Here is a 20,437-nt window from a genome sequence, read left to right on the forward strand (position 1 = left end):
AGACTGAAAGGGGTAAAACTGTGCTAAGGCTGAACTTCCTCAGAATAGTGTGCACGGTGTGCATAGACAGAAGTGTCTTAGAAGAACTCCCCAGCTTGCCCCTTCCTGGGGGTAGAAGTAGCTCCTGGAAGCTGCCTTGGGATCTTGTTTCTGGAGCTGCTCTGGGAAGGAATCTGCCTAGGATCTCCTGGCTCCCTCACCAAGGCCAGATCTATCCACTGGACAGAGCTTCCCGGGCCCCTCCCAGAATATCTTCACTGCCCAGAGCTCCCCTGCGTTTCCCATATTCACAGTCCTCTTATGAGAACTGAGAAGCAGGCAAACAAAAAATTCAGAGCCTGAGAGGCAGATGCAGTCCCTGTCTAATGGTGGAGACACAATCCCTGACCTCAGGGAGCCCCCATTCTTTAGAAGAGATGCAGCCCTACTCCGCCAGAGAGCTCCCAGGATAATAGAGTGATTGAAGAAACATTACTTCTGCTCTCAGGAAGCTCCCAGTCTGATGGAGGAGACAAGGACAAAAGGATGTAAATTAATAACAGAGCTAGGCATGGTGGCGCATGCCTATAATCCCATCACTTTGGGAGGCTGAGGTGGGAGGACTGCTTGAGCCCAGGAGTTTGAGACCAGCCTGGGCAACATAGGGTGGCTCCACCTCTACAAAAAACAAAAAAATTAGCTGGGCATGATGGCATGCACCTGTAGTCCCAGTTACTCCAGAGGCTGAGGAAGAAGGATCACATGAACCCAGGAGGTTTAGGCTGTAGTGAGATATGACTGCACCACTGCACTCCAGCCTAAGCAACAGAATGAGGCCCTGTTTCATAAAAATAATAGAACTAATGCTTATTGAGTGCGAGGCACTTTATAAATATGAAATCATTCAATCTGTACAACAACCCTGTGAGACACATCCCATTCTTATCCTTATTAAACAGATGCAGAAATGGAGGTTGCTATGGTCTGAATGTGTCCCCCAAAGTTCATGTATTGGAAACTTAATCTGCAATGCAACAATATTGAGAGATGGGCCCTAATAAGAGATGATTGGGTTTTGAGAGCTCTGCCTTCATGAATAGATTAATGTCATTATCTTGGGAGTGGGTTAATTATCATGAGAATGGGTTGTTATAAAAACAAGTTTGGCCCTCCTCTTGCTCTCGCCCTCTCTTGCCCTTCCACCTTTCACCAGCACAAAGGCCCTTGCAAGATACTGGTGCTATGCTTCTGGACTTTCCAGCCTCCAGAATGATGAGCCAAATAAATTTCTGTCTGTTGTAAACTACCCGGTCTGTGGTATTCTGTTATAGCAGCATAAAGACGAAGACAGAGGCACCAAGAGGTAAAATGACTTACATAAGATTACAAAGCTATCAAGTGATAATTCCAGGATTTAAAATCCAGGCAGTCTGGTTCAAAGATCTCTTAAGTAAAAGAGAAAGATAAAGTGAGCCACTGAGCAGTTCTGGAGACTCTGGGGATCCCCTGGCTACTGGTGGACTCCAGGTGGGCCAGCGACAGTTGGTTTGGTCTGAGAAGGCTGCCTGAGGATAACAGAAGAATAGTGTTGCAGGTCTTGTAACATCTGGACCTGGATCCACATCTTTCTGGATAAGGGTCCAGAAAGCCCTGGATTACAAAGCAGGCCTGCTGAGATCAGGATGGGGGAGCCAGAAGTAAAAGCAGTGAGGATGAGACCCTTAGAGGAAGAAGGCCTTAGGAGGTGTTTGGATCAAGCACCCAGGGAAAGCCAGTGACCCTGCCGAGGAAAGAACTCACTGGGGACATAGGAAGCTCACAACAGAAGAACAAGAGTGAGGAAGAACATAAGAGAACACCCAATGGTAGAGTTTCCATGGGGAAGGCTCTTGAGCACCAAGCCTAGGGGTGAGATTGTGGACAGGGAGTTGGCGAGAAGGCAGGCAGCATCAGCAATACATCCTTCACCCCTCATACCCAACAGGGTACTCAGCACAGCTCTCTGTGGGTGCCCATCTTGATTGCTGTAACTAGTTGCCTGTGGAATAACACACTGATCATGAACTGGGCTTTGACATGAGACAGACCTGGGTTTTTGCTCCTAGGTTTACAACCTACCAGCTGCCTCTCTGAGCTCTGGGGGCTCATCTGCAAAACAGTGATCACTGTAATTACCTTATGGCATTATTGTGAGGATTAAATGTGGCATGGTTTATGTAGCACTTAACTCAGGGCTTTATTTTTACCTAGTTTAGTGAGTAATAACCCATGGGCTATATAGAATTTTAATTTCCAAATATTTGGGGATTTTCCAGAAATTTCCATTATTGATTTCTAATTTAATTCCATTGTGATTACAGCACATACTCTTTATTATTAGTATTTTAAATTTTATTGAGAATTATTTTATAGGCCAGTGTATGATCTTGGCAAATGTTTTATGTGTCCTTGAAAAAAATGAGTATTCAGTTATTGTTGAGTGGAATAGCCTATGAACATCAACTGGTTAAATTGATAGATTAAGTTTTCTATTTCCATAACAACTTCATCTACTTGTTCTATGAATTACTAAGAGAGGAGCACTGACATCTCTAACTAAAATTTTGGATTTGTCTATTTCTCCTTTCAGTTTTGCTTTTGGACTTTGAAGGTCTGTTGTGAGGTACGTATAAATGAAGGATTAATATGTCTTACTGATAAACTGATCCCTTTTATCATTATGGAATGTGTCTCTTTAATCCTGACAATATTCCTTCTTCTGAAATATACTTTTTCTGATATTAATATAGGCACTCCAGGTTTCTTATGATTAGTTTTTGCATGGCATACACTTTTCCATCCTTGTACTCTTAGCTGTATCTTTATGTGTCAAATTAGTTTCTTGCAGACAGCCAACAGTTGGATCTTGCTTTTAAATCCACTATATGTTTAATGCAGTTATAGATATGGTTAGGTTTAAATCTACCATCTTGCTAACAGTTTTCAAATTGTCTCATCTTCTCTTTGTTCCTTTTCTTGCTCTTTTCCTGTATTCTTCTAGATCAACTGAGTATTTTTAAAACGTTCCAATTTATCTCTGATTAGTTATAACTGTTTTGTTTTTTAGTAATTGCTCTAGTGTTAATAATATGCATCTTTAATTTATCACAGTCTACCTTCAAATAATATTATACCACTTCCCATATAATGTGAGAAACTTACAACAGTATACTTCTAGTCCTCGCCTCCCATTCTTCATCCTATTGTTGTCATACATTTTATCTCTATTTATGCTGCAAACCCCACAACACATTATTATTTTTGCTTTAAGTAGGCAACTGTCTTTGAAAGACATTTTAAAACGAGGGGGAACAGGCTTTTTATATTCACCATATGTTTACCACTTCTGATGCTCTTCATTCTTTTATGTACTTTACATTCCCATCTTGTATCATTTTCCTTCCGTGTAAAAAACTTCCTCTGACATTTCTTACAGTGAAGAATGGCTGGTGATGAATTCTCCCAGCATACTGTTGTCTGAAAAAGTTATTTTGCCTTCATTCTTGAAATATATTTTCAATGGATATACAATTCCTGGTTGACAGCCTCTTCTTTTGGCACTTTAAAGATGTTGCTCCATTGTCTTCTGGCCTTCATTCTATCTGATGGGAAATCATCAGTTTTCCTATCTGTTCCTCTATACATAATGTGTCTCTTTTTCTTTGGCTGCTTTAAAATTTTTTCTGTTTATCACTGGCTTTCAGAAATTTGATGATGTGCCTTGGTGTGGTTTTCTTTGTGTTTATTCTTTTGGGACTTATCGAATTATTTAGATCTGTGAGTTTACAGTTTTTATTAGATTTGGAACCTAGAAAATTATTTCTTCTAGGCTTTTCTGCCCTTTTCTGGAACTTCAATAACACATATGTTAGCCCACTTGATATGATATTATTCCACAAGTATGAAGCTCTTTCTGTTTTGGTATTTTTCTCTGTATTTCATTTTGGGTAGTTTCTATTGCTTTGTACTCAGATTCAACAAACTTTTCCTGCAATGTCTAATCTGCTATTGATCTAATATTGACTGAGTGTTTGTGTCCTCCAAAATTCATACGTTGAAGCCCTAACCCCCAATGTAATAGTATTTAGAGATGGGGCCTTTGGGGGATAACTGGATGATGAGGGAGGGATCCTGGTCTCATGGGATTAGTGTCCTTATAAGAGATACCATAGACCCTGAGATACCTCTCTCTCTATCTCTCTCTCTCTCTCTCTCTCTCTCCATTCAGAGACCAAAGAAAGGCCAGGTAAGCATGAGGACATGAAGGCAGTCATCTGCAAACCAGGAAAAGAGCCCTCACCAAAATCTGACCATGCTGGCACCCTAATCTCAGACTTCCAGCCTCCAGAGCTATGAGAAAATAAAAGTCTGTTGTTTAAACTACCCAGTCTTAGGTATTTTGTTACGGCAGCCTGAGCAGACTAATACATAATACTAGCCAGTAAAAGTTTGATTCCTTTTTATATCTTCTAATTCTCTCTTACATTCATGTTTTTCTTTAAATCCTTGAGCATACTGAACAAATTTATAATTTATATTTTAATGGTCCTATCTGCTAAGTTTTTTTTTTTTGTTTTTTTTTTGATAAGGTCTCACACTATCTGGTCTGGAGTGCAGTGGCATGATCACAGCTCACCATAGCCTCGACCTCCCAGGCTCAGCCTCAGCCTCCCAAGTAGCTGGGACTACAGGCATGCACCACCATGCCTGGATAATTTTTTGGTATTTTTAAATAGTGACCAGGTTTTACCATGTTGCCCAGGCTGGTCTCAAACTTCTGTACTCAAGTGATCTGCCCACCTTGGCCTCCCCAAGTGCTGGGATTACAGGTGTGAGCCACTGTGCCCAGACTCCTATCTGCTAATTCTATCACGTTCCTATCATTTCTGGGTCTATATCAATTAATTAATTTTTTTCCTGATTATGAGTCACATTTTCCCCTGCTTCTTTGTTGTCTGCTAATTTTTTATTGGATGACTCACTGTGAATTTTACATAACTGAGTGTTAGATTTTGTTATAGTCCTTTAAAAAGTATTGGACTTTGTTTTGGAAGACAGTTAAATGAATTTGATGGTTTTGAGGCTTGTTTGAAACTTTTTGAAGGCAGATCTAGAGTAGTTTTTATTTTATTACTAAGGTGTGACCCTTTTGTGATCTCAGTTAAATGCCCCATGTCTTCAATGAGCCCTCTCACTTTGACTGGTGGAATTGAAAAAAAATCCTGGCCCTATGTGAATCTAGGAATTGTCTGGGGCTTTTTTGTTTTGTGTTGTTTTGTTTTGTTTGAGATCGGGTCTCACTCTGCCACCCAGGCTGGGGGTGCAGTGGTGTGATCACAGCTCACTGCAGCCTCAGACCTCTTGGGCTCAAGCAGTCCTCCTACCTCAGCCTCCAGAGTAGCTAGGACTACAGGCACACTCCATCATGCTCACCTAATTTTTAAAAATTATTTTTTGTAGAGACAGAATCTCATCATGTTGCCCGGGCTGGTCTCTAACTCCTGGACTCAAGTGATCCTCCCCACCGTGGCCTCCCAAAGTGCTGAGATTACAAACATGAACCACCATGCCTGGCCTAGGAATTGCTGACATGAAGAAGAGGGCAGGATTGTTGGACTTGTTGAACAATTAGATGCGGAAGGATAAGAAATGAAGAGCAATTACTGGGTGGGTGGTGGCATCAGTCACCATATAAGAGGGATATTGGAATGGAGGACAGAGTGAGTGAATTCTATATCAGATAGATTTAAGTTTAGGAGTCTGCATGACATGGAAGTGGAGAAGTCTACTAGCACCTTGGATATGTGATCCAGCTCAGGGAAGTGGCAGAGGCTAGAATATAGACTTGGGAGTAATTAATACATAACATAAATACATAATTTGGTACATAAAGTTAAGAGATGTTAACATTTACCAAGCATTTATACACATGGTAGCTAAAACTAGGTGAAAGAATGAGACTACAAAGGGAGACTGTAAAAAAGCAGACTAAAAATTAAAAATCCTTCTTAAAGGGTGGGCAGGGGTGAGGTGCGTGAAAAGAACAAAGAGGAGAGGAGAGAGGAAGCAAAGAGAGGAGGAGAAATGGTGAGAAAAGTTAGAGAAGAGCCAGGAGATGAAGGGGTCCTGGAAGCTAAGTGAGCAGAGAGTTTTAAGAGAAGCATGGTCAACATTGTCAAACGACACAGACCAATCAAGTAAAATTAAAACTGAGAAATATCCACGGGATGGTGCCCGGTGAGGGTCTCTTTGATTTTGGGAGGACCCATTTTAGTAACTTGGGAAGGTAGAAGCCAATAAGCAGACAAGCGAATGGGAAGTGAGGAAGTGGAAAGAGTAAGTGTAGACTCCTCTTTCTAGAAATTTGGTGAATAAGGGAAGGTTAGTTTTCAAGCCATAGCTGAGAAGGCTCCATGGAAAAGAGAAGGAATTTATTTTATTTTATTTTTTTATTTTTATGGGAGAGACTTCAGCATGTTTATGGGCTCTAAGGAAAGCCCAGCAGACAGAAACAATGGAATGAAGTCCTCAGAAGAGATAAAAGTAATGGGATCAACAGCACTGGCAGAATGTCCCCAAGTCTCTACAGTTAATAGGTGGCAAAGTTACTTATGATTGGTGGGGAAGACATGATTCATCACCACACTTTAAAAATAGAAAAATGAAGCCCACAGTGGGAAGAGAATTGCCTCAAACCATACAGCCTGGGACTTCATAGAAGAGATCTGACCCCACCCCTGGCCACATGACTTTCTATCCCAGAAGGCTCCCTCTGTGTCAGTGTAGAGCCCTGGCCACCCCTGCAGAAACCTAGGAAATGTTGGATGTCTGAGTCCCAGAGAGGAGAATGTAGGGAGGGTCATAGGGCACATTCTGGGAAGGGGTGGCTGTCCGGAGAGGGACTGGGGAGGAGAGGACAGAGCTGGGAGGAGAGCAAAGGCATCTCCACCCAGGCAGCAGCTGCTTGCAAATATGTTACAACTTGTCAAAGGGGCAGAAATAGATGCAGTCCAGGGAATGGAGTGGGTAGCGGCATGCTAAGGCTTCTGAACCCACAGAGAGGGCAGATTTGCGGGGGTGGGAGGGAGTAGCAGGGAAGGGGACAGCCAGGGGGGCAAATCCAGAGGTGAGTATGACAAATATATGCCAAGCAGTTCTAAGTAGGTGGAAATAGGTCCAGAGAACCATCTGGTTACCTTCCAGTGAGGTTAAACCTGGGAGCCGAAGTGGAGATGGGAAAAGGACAAAGTATCTCTAGGAAATCTACCGTCTCTGATCCTGTGAGTCTACTCTTCGGGGCTAAACCTGGTTCAGACAAAACAGTCCTCCTACCCTCATTCCATGAGCACTTCCTCCAGATGCACATGCTAAGTCAGGAAAACAAACAAACAAACAAACAAAAGGCATCCTAACCAGTCAGTCCGGCATCTTGGTTTACAGATGGGGAAATTGAGAACCAAAGAGGAGACAGGACAGCAACACGAACTGCCTTATCCAGGGCTCCTTCTACTTTCCCTCCACATCCTGATGGTATTTGTCCTAACCAGGAGCTGAAGGCCCGAAGGCCCTGTTCCCATAGGAACGTAGGATTCTTGTAAGAAATCCCCGCCCGCATTTCCAAAGGCCCCACCAGAGCCAGGTCCCCAGTTCACACTGCTGAGCCCAGTGCTGGTTATTTTTAAAACCAGCTCTCTGCTTTGTCTCCACCAAACACCTCCCCTTGACCGTCACCCACTCTCCTCCAACCCAACCCCTTCCACCTCCAGGTCTGCACCTTCCCATACCCTAAAGCCAGAAATTCTTGAAGAATGATCCTGGCTCTGAGCATCAGATTCCAGGCAGGGACGGGATTTCCCAGTGGTCATCTGATGCTCAGTCCTCCATGGAAACAATGTGTGGCTGCAGAGGCCTGGTGGAGGGGGGACCCTCCCCTCCTCTTCACATCTCAATCCTGGCATCTGCCTCCAAATCTCCCCTGTCTCAATCCCTCAGGCTCTGCCCAGCACCTCCAGCCCACTCTCTCTCTCACACCTCTCCTGTATCTTCTTTTCATCTCTTCAGCAGTACCTCTCCTGATGCCTCTCTAAACCCTCCATTCAAACTCTCCAACCCCTCACTGTCTGCCTACTTGTGACCCCAGGCCCACCGGGAAATATCTACTCACTTGCTGCTTACTACTTACACTTCCTCACCTGCCAGCCGCAGGGAGGGAGGAGGCTCCGGGATTCAGAACAGGCACCCTTCACACTTCTGACATTCATCTTCTGTACCCTTGGGCAAGTCACTTCCCTTCTCTGGGCCTCCATTTCCCCATGTGTGGAGGAAGAAGGTGGACTAGTGGATTCTAGACTGCCTTGCAGCTCTGACATTCTGTGATTCTGTGATCTGTTCTCATTCTGCTGCAAAGCTACTGCCCCCCAAATAATCAGTGCTGATTTGCATGTAATTTTTATGCATCTACGTCCTACTGAAATGCACATGCATTTGCCATCCACCTCCCCCCCCCCCCCCCCCCCCCCCCCCCCCACCTCATCCTATCCAGCCTAGGAAAATATATGGTGGGAGACCTGTTTGGAGTATGAGAGGCCCCCACCCTTCCAGACCCTTCTCCTTCTTGCTCCTCTATTCCCAAGTGCATGAGACTCTAGAATGGAAAATTTGCTTTGATTTTAGCCAAGTACTATGCAGCCCAGGTCAGCCCACCTGCAACATCAGCAGGGACTAGAAGATGCTGAAGGCCAGAGAGCTGTGACTGGGTGTGCAGCAGAAGGGGTAGTACGGAGCAAGGAGCAGGTGAAGGGGATTTCTGAGCATTTTGAAATCCAGCTGCTACCATGCAAATGACATCAGCCCAGCATGCAAACAGACAGAATCAAGTTGAGACAGTCAGGGTGGGGGAGCCAACAGTGTGGCTCTGGAGCCCCAGTAGGGGATAAGGGCTTCCTCTGGAGGGCGCAGGACTGCTGGAGGAGGAGGCTACAGTAGAGGCAGGGGGCCCTGTGTGCCCAAGCCAGCAGGGATGGGGATTAGGGCCGGACGCCCTGCTGTCAGGTTGGAGCTGATGGATCGCCGCTGGTGGCGGAGCACAAAGGCTGTTCTGTGCTTGGCACCAATGTGTTCCCATCCATCAGAGGGCAGCTTGTGGGGGTGCAGGGGGAGGAGGACCAAGCTTCTAGATGAGGCGTCTCCACAGCTTGGCTCTGAGAGAAGAACAAGATGGGTAAAGGGCCAATCCCCCCCCCATCAGGGTATGGAGAGGTCAAAGACACCTGGTTCACTCTATCAGCTCAGTCCTAGGAGGGTCTGTGCCCATAGCTGGGCTTTGACATGGTCCCCACGCTGCTGTAGTCAGACATACACAAACACACGCACAGACAGGGATTCACAGAAACCAGGCACACAAGGTCACCCTAACCTCCCGGCTCTGCCCTCATGTTTGGTCAGAGGCAAACATCATCCAGACAGAAGGCCAAACGCATGCCCGACAGAGCTTCTGCAGGCAAGCGCCGAGTCTAGGCACTGCTCTTGCCCCAGGTCAGGTCCCAGCCGGGGAACTGACAGAGTGTGTTCTCAGTAAATGTGTGTTGAGCAGATGGAGTGAATGAATAAATTCCTTCTCTGGATTACATCAGCACTTTCTCTAGCCTGCTCTTTCTACCTTGGTTAGATGACTTTGTGAACTCATTCTCCTTACGCATCAGTGAACACACTGAAGGCAGAGAGGGCATGTCTTAGTAACCCAAGCACCTGGCACAAGGTGCTGAATGCACGGTACCTGATCGAAAAAAAAAATGGATGAATGAATAAACACACCCAGGGTGGAGCCAGGTTTTCCCTCCTCCATTCCTGCTGCTGTGGTCCCCTGCAGGGCACGCAGAAGTAGAAGAGAAGACAAAGCAAGAAAAGGGAATAACATTTACCAGGAATATCCATGTGCCAAGTACATTATCATTTAATACAACCATTCCCCCATTGCGTGCATACTCACCATCCTTTGCTAGTCTGAAACATGCGCCCTCTCCCAGTCGAATTCATCCTCCTGCCTCTGAGGGGGTTGTTCAGACCTTCATCATCTCATTCCTGGATGACCATCACGCTGTTCTGTGTGGTCTCCTTGCCTCAGCTCTCAAGTCCTTCCCTGCCCAGTTGGGCCTCCTCCCCTCTGTGCAAGTTTGTCTCCAATCGCCCCCTTACCTGAACCCCAAGCTCCATACAAACCAGCCTACCCAAAGACCCCTTCCCCTGCTCCTCTCTCCTCATCCGAATCCTACCAGTTCTCAAGAGCTGGCCCAGCATGCTCCCCAAGCCTTTTGCAGAGCCCCAGCCTTCAGCGATTTTGCTGTCCCAAAAATTCCCGAAACGCTTTTGAAGAATCTACTGGTTTGCAATTGATCACAGCCCCCATGTTTGCTGTGGAATCATCATAGCTCTCCCTTGTCTTCTAATCCAGCTTTGACATGTCAGCCCATGCTCACCAACTAGATAGTAAGGTCTTGAAATCACCATAGAGCAAGCCAGCTCTGCCTCCATTTTAGAGGAAGAAGACACATTATTTAGAGGTAAGTCACACTGGATCCTGGAATAACAAAAGATGCAAATACGGGGGTTCCTATAGTGGCTTCAACATGACTTCTTTTCTCAGGGCTCATAGGATTGGAGTGTAAACTGAGGCTTTTTTTTTTCTTTTTTCTTTGTTTGTCAAGGGATGTGTTGGAAATAGAGACTCTTCTTCAGCCCAGCTTGTCAGGGGAAAGCAAAGTTTAGAACCCACACAGTACCTATGTTGCTAATTTCTTTTTTTTTTTTTTTGAGGCAGAGTCTCGCTCTGTCGCCAGACTGGAGTGCAGTGGCGCGATCTCGGCTCACTGCAACCTCCGCCTTCTGAGTTCAAGCAATTCCCTGCCTCAGCCTCCTGAGTAGCTGGGATTACAGGTGCCTACCACCATGTCCGGGTAATTTTTGTATTTTTAGTAGAGACGAGGTTTCACCATCTTGGCCAGGCTGGTCTTGAACTCCTGACCTCGTGATCCACCGGCCTCGGCCTCCCATACTGCTGGGATTACAGGTATGAGCCACCACACCCAGTCTATGCTGCTACTTTCTATCATGCTGGTAAGGCCAAGAACAGAATTAAGACCTCACTGTTCTCCCTCAACATGCTTAGGGCTCTTTTATTGTTCAGCTATGTTCCCTCCTTCCCCCCCTTTCCTATCCCAAAAGGACATCAGAATTCTCCTGGCTCCCTGCTGTGAACAATGAGAGGAAGGAACACTGGTTCTTCACATGCTGCACAGATCTCATCTCCCCTGTAATCTCCCCTGAGTCCCCAGCAGGGTTCCCCTTCCTCTCATTGTCCTTGCCACTGGCTTGAACTTGTCATTTTGATCTGTCATAGGATGAGGAGCAGGACAGATCAGACTTGGTCTATGGGGCCTAAGGGAAAAAACTAGGAACAAAGGGTAAAAGATAGAGGGAGAAGATTGCAGCTCAAAGCTGCACGTCAATGGAACGGGCTGTCTCCTGACATGAGCAGAAGCTGAACAGTGGTTGCCTGGGAGGAGATTCGGTCATCAGGGGCTAGGTAGAAAGAGGTGACCACCATTGTCTACCAGATGGTAAGGTCGAGGGCAGGGACCCTGTCTGGGGTGTCCCTATAATCCCCAGCCCTAAGACTGAGCCTTGTTCACTGCTGGTGTCTGAGGTCTGCCCACTGCATTGGAAAGAATTTGTCCTCTCAGACCCTGAGGCACCTACTGAGAGGTGACCATGGCCTGAGAGGCCCGAAGATTATACAGTCCCTGCTCCACCTGACATTTGAGACCTGCGTGATACATGTAAAATTGATGGCTCAGACGAAGAGGCAGAACAACCAAGCCCGATGGCCAAGGAGAGAGGAGATTTAAACTGAGTTTGAAGGGCTCTGTTTTTTCTCCTTTTTCACCCCCATCCACAGTAATGAGTCAGGAAAATTCTGGTGTTGGAAAAAGAGTTGAGGAGGTAACATAGAAGGACAGATCAATGGTCCGGAGTGAGACAGGGAGGAGACAGGGAGCTTAGTACATCTTGACCTTGCAGCTCTGGGGAAGGTGGCACGTGTAAGCTGTAAATTCTAATCTTTGCTCTGACCACGGCCGCTGTATTAAAGAGAAAATTTATCTTGACCCCTGCCAAGAAAACCAAAAACCAAATAATTTATCTTGCCTCAACTTACCCCCCATCACATGAGACCTAAGAGAACATACAGGTCAGAGCTGCTTGGGAACCCCAAAAGTGGAATCTATTAGCTGCTCTGAGTCTTGATCCCTTTTATCCCCGGATACTGAGTGCCCATGAATGCCCAGAATCTGAAGCAGTCCCATTCTTTCGGGAGGGAGGTCTTTAAGAGTCTCATCGACTGATGTAGTGTGGTTAAGGTGCTGTCAGGAAGCAGGGAGATGGATAAGTTGGCTCTTAAGGCCTCTTCCAGCCTAAGCCTACCCTTCCTTGTTCCCTCCTCCCCCTACACCCACCAGCTTCTTGGGGACTAGCAAGGAGAGAGCAGGCAGGCCGCCCAGCTAGGAGTAATTGAAAGGAGCAGATGAGAGGGGAATGTGTCCTCCCCCAATGCCCCTGCCCCACAGGGGCTGCTGAGAAATGAAAACTAATCAAATTACACCCGACGGCCTCCCGACCCGTGCACAGGAGCCCGCCTGGGCCAGGGACAGGCTGGCTGGGTGGGGTGGGGGCCATGGGGGAGAGAGAAGGGGAATCACATCTAATCCACTGTAAACGTCTTGATGTGCAGCAACAGCTTAGAGGGGGCTCAGGTTTCTGTGGCGTTGGCTATATTTATCTCTGGTTCCATGCCAGCGGGGAGGGTTTAAATGGCACCCAGCAGTTGGCGTGAGGGGCTGCAGGAGCTTGGGGTCTGGTGGCAGGAACAAGCCTTTTCCGACCCCATGGAGCTGTATGAGACATCCCCCTACTTCTACCAGGAACCCCGCTTCTATGACGGGGAAAACTACCTGCCTGTCCACCTCCAGGGCTTCGAGCCACCAGGCTATGAGCGGACGGAGCTCACCCTGAGCCCCGAGACCCCAGGGCCCCTCGAAGACAAGGGGCTGGGCACCCCCGAGCACTGTCCGGGCCAGTGCCTTCCATGGGCGTGTAAGGTGTGTAAGAGGAAGTCGGTGTCCGTGGACCGGCGGCGGGCGGCCACACTGAGGGAGAAGCGCAGGCTCAAGAAGGTGAATGAGGCCTTCGAGGCCCTGAAGAGGAGCACCCTGCTCAACCCCAACCAGCGGCTGCCCAAGGTGGAGATCCTGCGCAGCGCCATCCAATACATCGAGCGCCTCCAGACCCTGCTCAGCTCCCTCAACCAGGAGGAGCGTGACCTCCGCTACCGGGGCGGGGGCGGGCCCCAGCCAGGGGTAAGTGGCCATCCCGTCCCCCTGCCCCAGGGGGAGGGGGCCAGAGGGAGGCACCTGGACAGCCTCAAGACCCCAAGAGGGGCTCAGAGGGTTGGAGCAGGTGCCAGACAGGGTCGAGGGGCTTCAGGAGCCCTTCCCCGGTCAGAGCTGGGCTATCCAGCTGACCTCCTGTGTCCTGTGTTCTTTCCAGACGAGATAGAGGCAGTGGGGAGGAAGTGCAGAAGGGGTGGGGGTGGGGAACACAGGACTGAAGAAAGGATCAGGAGCAAGGCCACAGTCAGCCCGGGTAAGGGTGAGGATTAATCGCAGAGCCTGAGTCAGAGCCTAAAAGGCCAGGCCAAGTTCACCAGAGAAGGCTGCTTTGCCCCCTGCCCCACCCCCATCCTGGGTGTGGCTGAGCAGAGAGAAAACCCACTCAGTCTCATTGGAACTCCAGCAGGCCTGCACAGAGTGACCTTCACTGGGCCAGAAAATCTGTCTCCATCACCCTTATCACCAGAGCCAGGAGAACCAGGGACCTTTAACCTGGGGTCCTGTGAGGGCAGAACCACCACTCAGGATGGAAGCCAAGAAGGCCTGGAAGCAGGGCCTCTAGGACATGAGAGGAGCTGGTTACTAAGATTCTGGGGTTGGGGATGGCCTGGGCTGGAAGGCCACAGCCTGTGGCCCACCCTCCAACCCCACCACAGGTGCTTCTGCCCACTGGGACTAGGCAGAGAGACACATCAAAGAACGGCTGTGCCCCGACCTTGGGCCTTCGCCCTGTCTTGCAGGTGCCCAGCGAATGCAGCTCTCACAGCGCCTCCTGCAGTCCAGAGTGGGGCAGCGCACTGGAGTTCGGCGCCAACCCCGGGGGTAAGTGAGGCCTGACCCTGGTAACCTTGACTCCAATCCCTCAGTCCCTCCCTGGGCGAGGTTCTTCCCTCTTACCTTATTCCTTGCTCCAGTCCTCTTCCCTTGGGTCTCTCCAGGGACCTGCTGACTCCAGGACCCAAAGGGTGGGCTGGGAGGTTCTGTGTAGCCCTGCAGTCTTGACCAGCAAAGGAGTGATAGTGGCTCCTGCAGCTCCCCAGCTGATGCCTGGTGGTTGACCTTCTCCACAGAGAGGACAATGTCCCTGCCCCAGGGGTCCCTGCGAAGTGCTGAGTCAGTGCTGCAAAACCGGGCCGAGCAAAGGGCAGGTCCAGTCTCTGGGGAGCTCCATCCTGCTCCAACTTGAGTGACTGCTTCCAAACCCTACCTCACTAGGGGAGTTCAGAGAAGAGGCACACACACACACACACACACACACACACACACACACACACACACACAGAGCATGGGGAAAGGCAGGGACTAGGGAGTAGAACTCCGGAGCTTTATCCCCCATCTGTCCTGGAAAACCTGTGTCACCCCAAGGGTCCCATCCTCTATTCTGGGCCTCAAGAACCCCCACTCCTCACCCAGGTACCACCTTCCCACCTCCCCTTACAGATCATCTGCTCACGGCTGACCCTACAGATGCCCACAACCTGCACTCCCTCACCTCCATCGTGGACAGCATCACAGTGGAAGATGTGTCTGTGGCCTTCCCAGATGAAACCATGCCCAACTGAGATTGTCTGCCAAGCCAGGCATCCTTGCAAGCCCCCCAAGCTGACCACAGATGCCACTGCTTCTGTAGCAGGGGCCTCCTAAGCCAGGCTGCCCTGATGCTAGGAAGCCAGCTCTGGGGTGCCATAGGCCAGACTATCCCCTTCCTCATCCATGTAAGGTTAACCCACCCCCCAGCAAGGTACTGGATGCCCTCATTCAGCTGCCTCCTTAGAGGACAGGGCATCCCCTTTCCAGGAAGGTAAAGCAGGGGACCAGAGCGCCCCCTCATGTATGCCCCAGTTCAGGGGGCAAACTCAGGAGTTTCCTTTTTATCATAACATGGCCTCTAATTCCACCCCCTAAGTGAAACGGTTTGAGAGACACAGACAGTGTCCTGACCTGGACAAGCTGTGCACGTCTCCTGTTCTGGTCTCTTCCCGATGCCAGTGGCTGGGCTGGGCCTGCCCTGAATTGAGAGAAAAGAAAGGGAGAGAAACAATCCTCTGTTCCCAAGTCCCTGGGGGGCCAAACTTTTGCAGTGAATATTGGGAACCTTCCAGTGGTTTTATGTTTTGTTTTGTTTTGTGTGTTGTTTGTAAAGCTGCCATCTGACCAAGGTCTCCTGTGCTGAAGTTGCCGGGGACAGGCAGGGAAAGGGGGTTGGGGGCTCTTGGGGGTGATTTCTTTTGTTAACTAAGCATCGTGTGGTTTTGCCATTGTTTTGTATTTTTTTTTTTTGCTAACTTATTTGGATTTCCTTTTTTAAAAAATGAATAAAGACTGGTTGCCAGAAGAGTGTCGGTGATGATGCAGAGGGAGGGAAATGACTGACAGCCCTGCCCCCTCCCACTGAGCAGTCCAGACACACCCTAGTGGGCGGGGCTCCACAGCGCTGAGGGCCTCATCTTGCTGGTGGTCACTAGGCACTGGGGACCCCGGCTCTTTTCACCATGAGGAAGGAAGTCGAGCATGTCTAGACCTCAGTCTAGGTGGAGACCAGATTCCACAGACATCCTTGTGGGACACGGAGGACAACTGGCTATGACTATACTTCACAGCCATTGCTCACAGGCTGCTGTGCTCTGCGTCATGTCCCAACAGGTCCTCTGGTTTCAGTTAACTGAGCAATTCGTGAGCCCAGTGCTCAGCCTACAGCCAGGGTGCAGAGCTAGAAGTTGTGGTTTCCCTTCCCTAGTCCCCACCTCTGCCCTGGTGTCACAATACCAGGAGCCCTATAGAGAAGTGGGAGGTGAGGAAGGCAGTGGGGTCAGACACTGTCATTTCCTTGCTGGCCAAATAGCATGGCCCCTCCCCATTCTCCTCCATTCCCTCCAGGCAGAAGGGGATTGTGGTTCCTGCTTGCAGCTCCCAGCATGAAGGAGATTCAGATTTAGCTCCGGGAGGGTAAAGGGGTCCACAAAGAACAATCGAAGAGAAGCTGGGTTCTCTTCATTTGGGGTGCTATTTTTCAAATATTAGCTTCCTGAGGGTAGAAGGTGGGTGGGAAATTGAGAACAGAGATTTTTGGTTAGACATTACACAAGGATTAACTGGGGAGTTAACAGGAGCTAGAATTCAAACGGAACATGGACATCTACTGAAAACGTTATTAATTCCAACAGCTTGGGGCTAAGTTCATCTGATTTACTGCAAATTATAAGTTTCAGAATCATTACCAAAGCAGGGATTCAGAGCATGGTACATTCCAGCCCTACTTAATTCTTTGGGGCCCTTGACAATGGACTTAACCCAGTGTTGCCTGAGGCTCTAGCGACCCCCCTGCACCCGCTCTGAGCTCAGCTGGGCCATCTCTCCCACACCCACCCTCCTGACCTTACTGCCGGAGAGGAGAGTTAACACTGTGCCCCCCGAGTTTCTTCAGAAACTCTGCCTAAGGAAAACAATCAGAAGAAGCCTCTGGAGACTCATAGAACTCAGGTGAGGGTGCAGAAGGGAGGGTCTCCCCCACTGCCTGCTTGTCCCAAACCAGTCAGGCAGGGCTTATTGGGAATTCCAAATTGGCCTCCTCTGCTCCCATTGGTGGGATTTTCTTCTTTTCAACTTGGTGTCACTGAGTTTAGTCTTTCCCCCTTGGAGGGGCTGGAGAGGAAGACCAAGGTCACTTCCATGACTCTTAGCTCTGATTCACTGCCCTGGAGAATGAGGAGGGCAACTGGGCTGGCTGCAATGCCTTGGCTCTGGAATCTACATTTACTCCTTTATTACCCCCTAAAAATTCTCAGAACACATTCATGGAGGATCTTCTCCTCTCAAGTTCATTTCCTCTGCCTCTGGCACCTCCCGCACTCCTAGGGTGGAAACAGCCCTGTCACCTGCAGCTGTGACCTGCCCATCCCTCACCCTCCTTCTCACTGGGATAAGAAGGGCTGGCCAAGGAAGGCACTCAGCTCTGCTGAAGCACAGGTTCTGGGGCTGCTGGATATATTTTTTTAAGTCTACTCCTCTTCAGTTATTCTGACAATTAGACAGTGAGGGTCTCGCTCAGACTCTGGAAAGAATGAACAGTCCTCAGCAATGACACTGGATGCAATAGATCCCTACCATGGTGGAGTGTAGTCACTGTCTACTTACTTTTTCATGTCTTTAAGTCCTTAAGGGAAAAACAATTTGCTAGAATTCCACAGGTGTGAATGGCAAACTCTGCTAAGCAGGAGCCCAGCCTCACTCATTATTTTCACAGAATAAACAATTGTTATCAAAGCAGGAGGAATTTTTTTTTTTTTTTTTTTTTTTAACGGAGTCTCGCTCTGTCGCCCAGGCTGGAGTGCAGTGGCGCGATCTGGGCTCACTTCAAGCTCCGCCTCCCGGGTTCACGCCATTCTCCTGCCTCAGCCTGTCGAGTAGCTGGGACTACAGGCGCCCAACACCACGCCCGGCTAATTTTTTTGTATTATTAGTAGAAACGGGGTTTCACCATGTTAGCCAGGGTGGTCTCGATCTCCTGACCTCGTGATCCACCCGCCTCGGCCTCCCAAAGTGCTGGGATTACAGGCGTGAACCACTGCGCCCGGCCACATGGGGACTTCCTTAAATTAGCAAATGCTTAATCTTCACAACAGAATTACAGAGAAGACTCCAATTAATGAATAATGAGTTGGAGTTCTTTAGGGAGATTAGCTCAAATGTGTTCTTTAGTTGGAAGCACCTACAATAAATCAAACCGGGTTAATCAAATGTTGCCTAATAATGGATTTTAGGGAATCCACTACAATGAAAAGATAAATATTACTTAAAATGGGCATACCAATTGTTGGTGTGTAAATAGGAACTTCTTAGAGTGCTGAGATAATTGGTGTGAACTGAATGCTTACAGTGCTACTTGTGGCACTCCGATAAGCATTCCTAGGGATCTAACCTCTCAGAGTAATTTATTTGGTAGACTGGAAAACCTTAAGTGCTGCAGGTGTAGACAGGGTGGATCAACTGGAGAGGGAGGCGGCGGAGGGATGGCAGAGGGTGAGAGGAAAAGATACCCCTCAGCTCAGGTATCTGTTTCCTGGATAAAACGCCACCCCAACATGTTAGGTTCCTTGGGCTTCCCCGGGCTTCTGGACCCCAGGCTGGGGCAGAAAAGCCTGAGGGTGGGCCTGGAAGACTTCAGGTTGAGCCGGGATCTTGGCTAAGGAAGCTCAACCCAGTCCTGAGTGGGAACTCCAATCACAGCCCCTCCATGATTCTGGCTGTGCCTCATCCCTGTCCCCCTCAGCCACAGGTCCCCACGTGGATCCGGGCTCCTGGCCCCTCAATGCTTGGAACATTCCTAGAGGGAGCAAAGGAAAGGGTTCAAGGAAAGACACCTAGATTCTTCTTCCGTACAAGTGCGGATGGAATCATGATGTCCAGTTCTCACCTTAAGCCCAGCATGTCCAAAATCAAACTCCCATTTCCACATAAGTCGGCTCCGTCTATATCCCCTGTCCCAGTGGAAGGCAGCACAACGAAGTCATAGTTTTCCTGGATCCCTCCAGTGAAGATCTCATTCCCATGGCTAGCCAGTCACCAAGGCTCATCAATTTTACCTTTGATCCTGGAGAGGGTAGCAAGGGACTCCCAGAGGCCTGTAGGCACAGGGCCAGTACCTTCCCTCACCTCTGTTTTCCCCCCCTGGGCTGTGTCCAGGGTGCCTTGTCCCACTCCCTCCTGTCACTTGTGCCCATGGACTCTGCTGTCCTTGTTCCATCCATGTTTGGGGCACCATCAGCCTTAAAGAGGACACAAGGATGCAGGGTGCAGTGTGCTACACAAAGGGGAGTTCACCACTCATGGGAACAGGGGAAACACGGCCCCCCGAAGATTCATAGCAGCCAAAGACCACGTGAGTTGCACACACAAAGGAGTCAGCGAAAGGGAGCTGGGTAGCTTGGGAAGGCTTGTTGAGGGGCAGGGGCTTGAGTTCACTTGAAAGAGAAGATAGCAACATTTGATAAGCATTCCTTTTCATCATGCTACTCCTAATGAAAAAAACAAAGACAAAAACTCCTGGCTCTGGGTCAGGAGTTTGAACACACATATCATAGTTAAGGACAAGGCACTGGAGTCAGGAAGGCCTAGGTTTGAGATCCCCATCTGTCTCTTACCAGCTGTATTATCTTAGTCTTAAAATGTCCTGGTCTATAAAATACTAAGAATATATCAGAGTTGTGAGGATTCATGAGTTAATGTATTTACTATGCTTAGAATAGTGTCTGGCAAACAATATTACTCAGTAATTTTTAACTTTTACTAATATTAATCCTTATACAACCCTCTGAGAGAAGGCTGGTGCATTTATTCATTCGAGGATATACACCTAGGGGTGCAGAGATCAACGAGGCTGCCCCAAAGGAGGGAACTCGCAGTCCAGCGTGGGAGGCAATCACTGCCCAGCCTGTGCAGTGTGCAGAGTGTCCGGAGAGCAGAGGTTGCTGGTTAACTAGTTCTGCTGGGGAAAGGCAGGTGATGCCTCCCCAGTGATGCCTGAAGTGGTCTTGTCAGCTCAAAACTACAACGGTAAGGACAGAAGCAGTCGTGCTGCCTTCTGGTGACGGGGTTGGGTGGACACCATGTTTCTGAGTTAGGTGGACTGGGGACTGGTGGGAGGAGGAGAGGTGAAGGAGCCAAGTCATGAATGGCTTCTTAGGCCACACTGAGGAGGAACTGCAACTCTGAGCTAGAGGTGCTTGGAGCTGCTGAAAGTGGGAACAGTGGAGTGATGTGACCAAGGGGCATTCAGGAGAAGGAACTCCAGGAGCAGCGGGAAAGGGTGACAGCCTGACCAGGTGAGAGAGATGAAAGAAGACACCAGGCTCCTCTCTCCTTATCTGGTCCTTTACCCACTGGGCACATGTAACCCAAACATTAATCTATCAATCCTGTGCTTACATAAACAGACAGTTATTGACTGTAAGTTCTGAAAATTGTATATTTCCTTCCCA

At 48.6% G+C, this 20,437-nt stretch overlaps 1 protein-coding gene across 1 annotated transcript; it reads left to right on the plus strand.

Annotated features, from left to right (window-relative positions):
• Window positions 1–12,885: 12,885 nt before the first annotated feature.
• On the plus strand, window positions 12,886–15,795 carry MYOG (myogenin). The gene is made up of 3 exons (XM_025364885.1): window positions 12,886–13,427; window positions 14,201–14,282; window positions 14,901–15,795. Exons 1-3 carry the CDS (start codon window positions 12,957–12,959, stop codon window positions 15,020–15,022), a joined length of 675 nt encoding a protein of 224 aa, XP_025220670.1. The 5' UTR covers window positions 12,886–12,956; the 3' UTR covers window positions 15,023–15,795.
• The last annotated feature ends 4,642 nt before the right edge of the window (window positions 15,796–20,437 follow it).

The sequence above is a fragment of the Theropithecus gelada genome, chromosome 1, assembly GCF_003255815.1.
Source record: "Theropithecus gelada isolate Dixy chromosome 1, Tgel_1.0, whole genome shotgun sequence".
Lineage (NCBI taxonomy): Eukaryota > Metazoa > Chordata > Mammalia > Primates > Cercopithecidae > Theropithecus > Theropithecus gelada.

Coding starts and splice junctions, on each gene's coding strand:
- MYOG (XM_025364885.1), top strand. CDS start 12,957: ATGGAGCTGTATGAGACATCCCCCTACTTCTACCAGGAACCCCGCTTC. Junction 13,428..14,200: donor GGGGCGGGCCCCAGCCAGGG/GTAAGTGGCCAT, acceptor CCTGTCTTGCAG/GTGCCCAGCGAATGCAGCTC. Junction 14,283..14,900: donor GTTCGGCGCCAACCCCGGGG/GTAAGTGAGGCC, acceptor CTCCCCTTACAG/ATCATCTGCTCACGGCTGAC.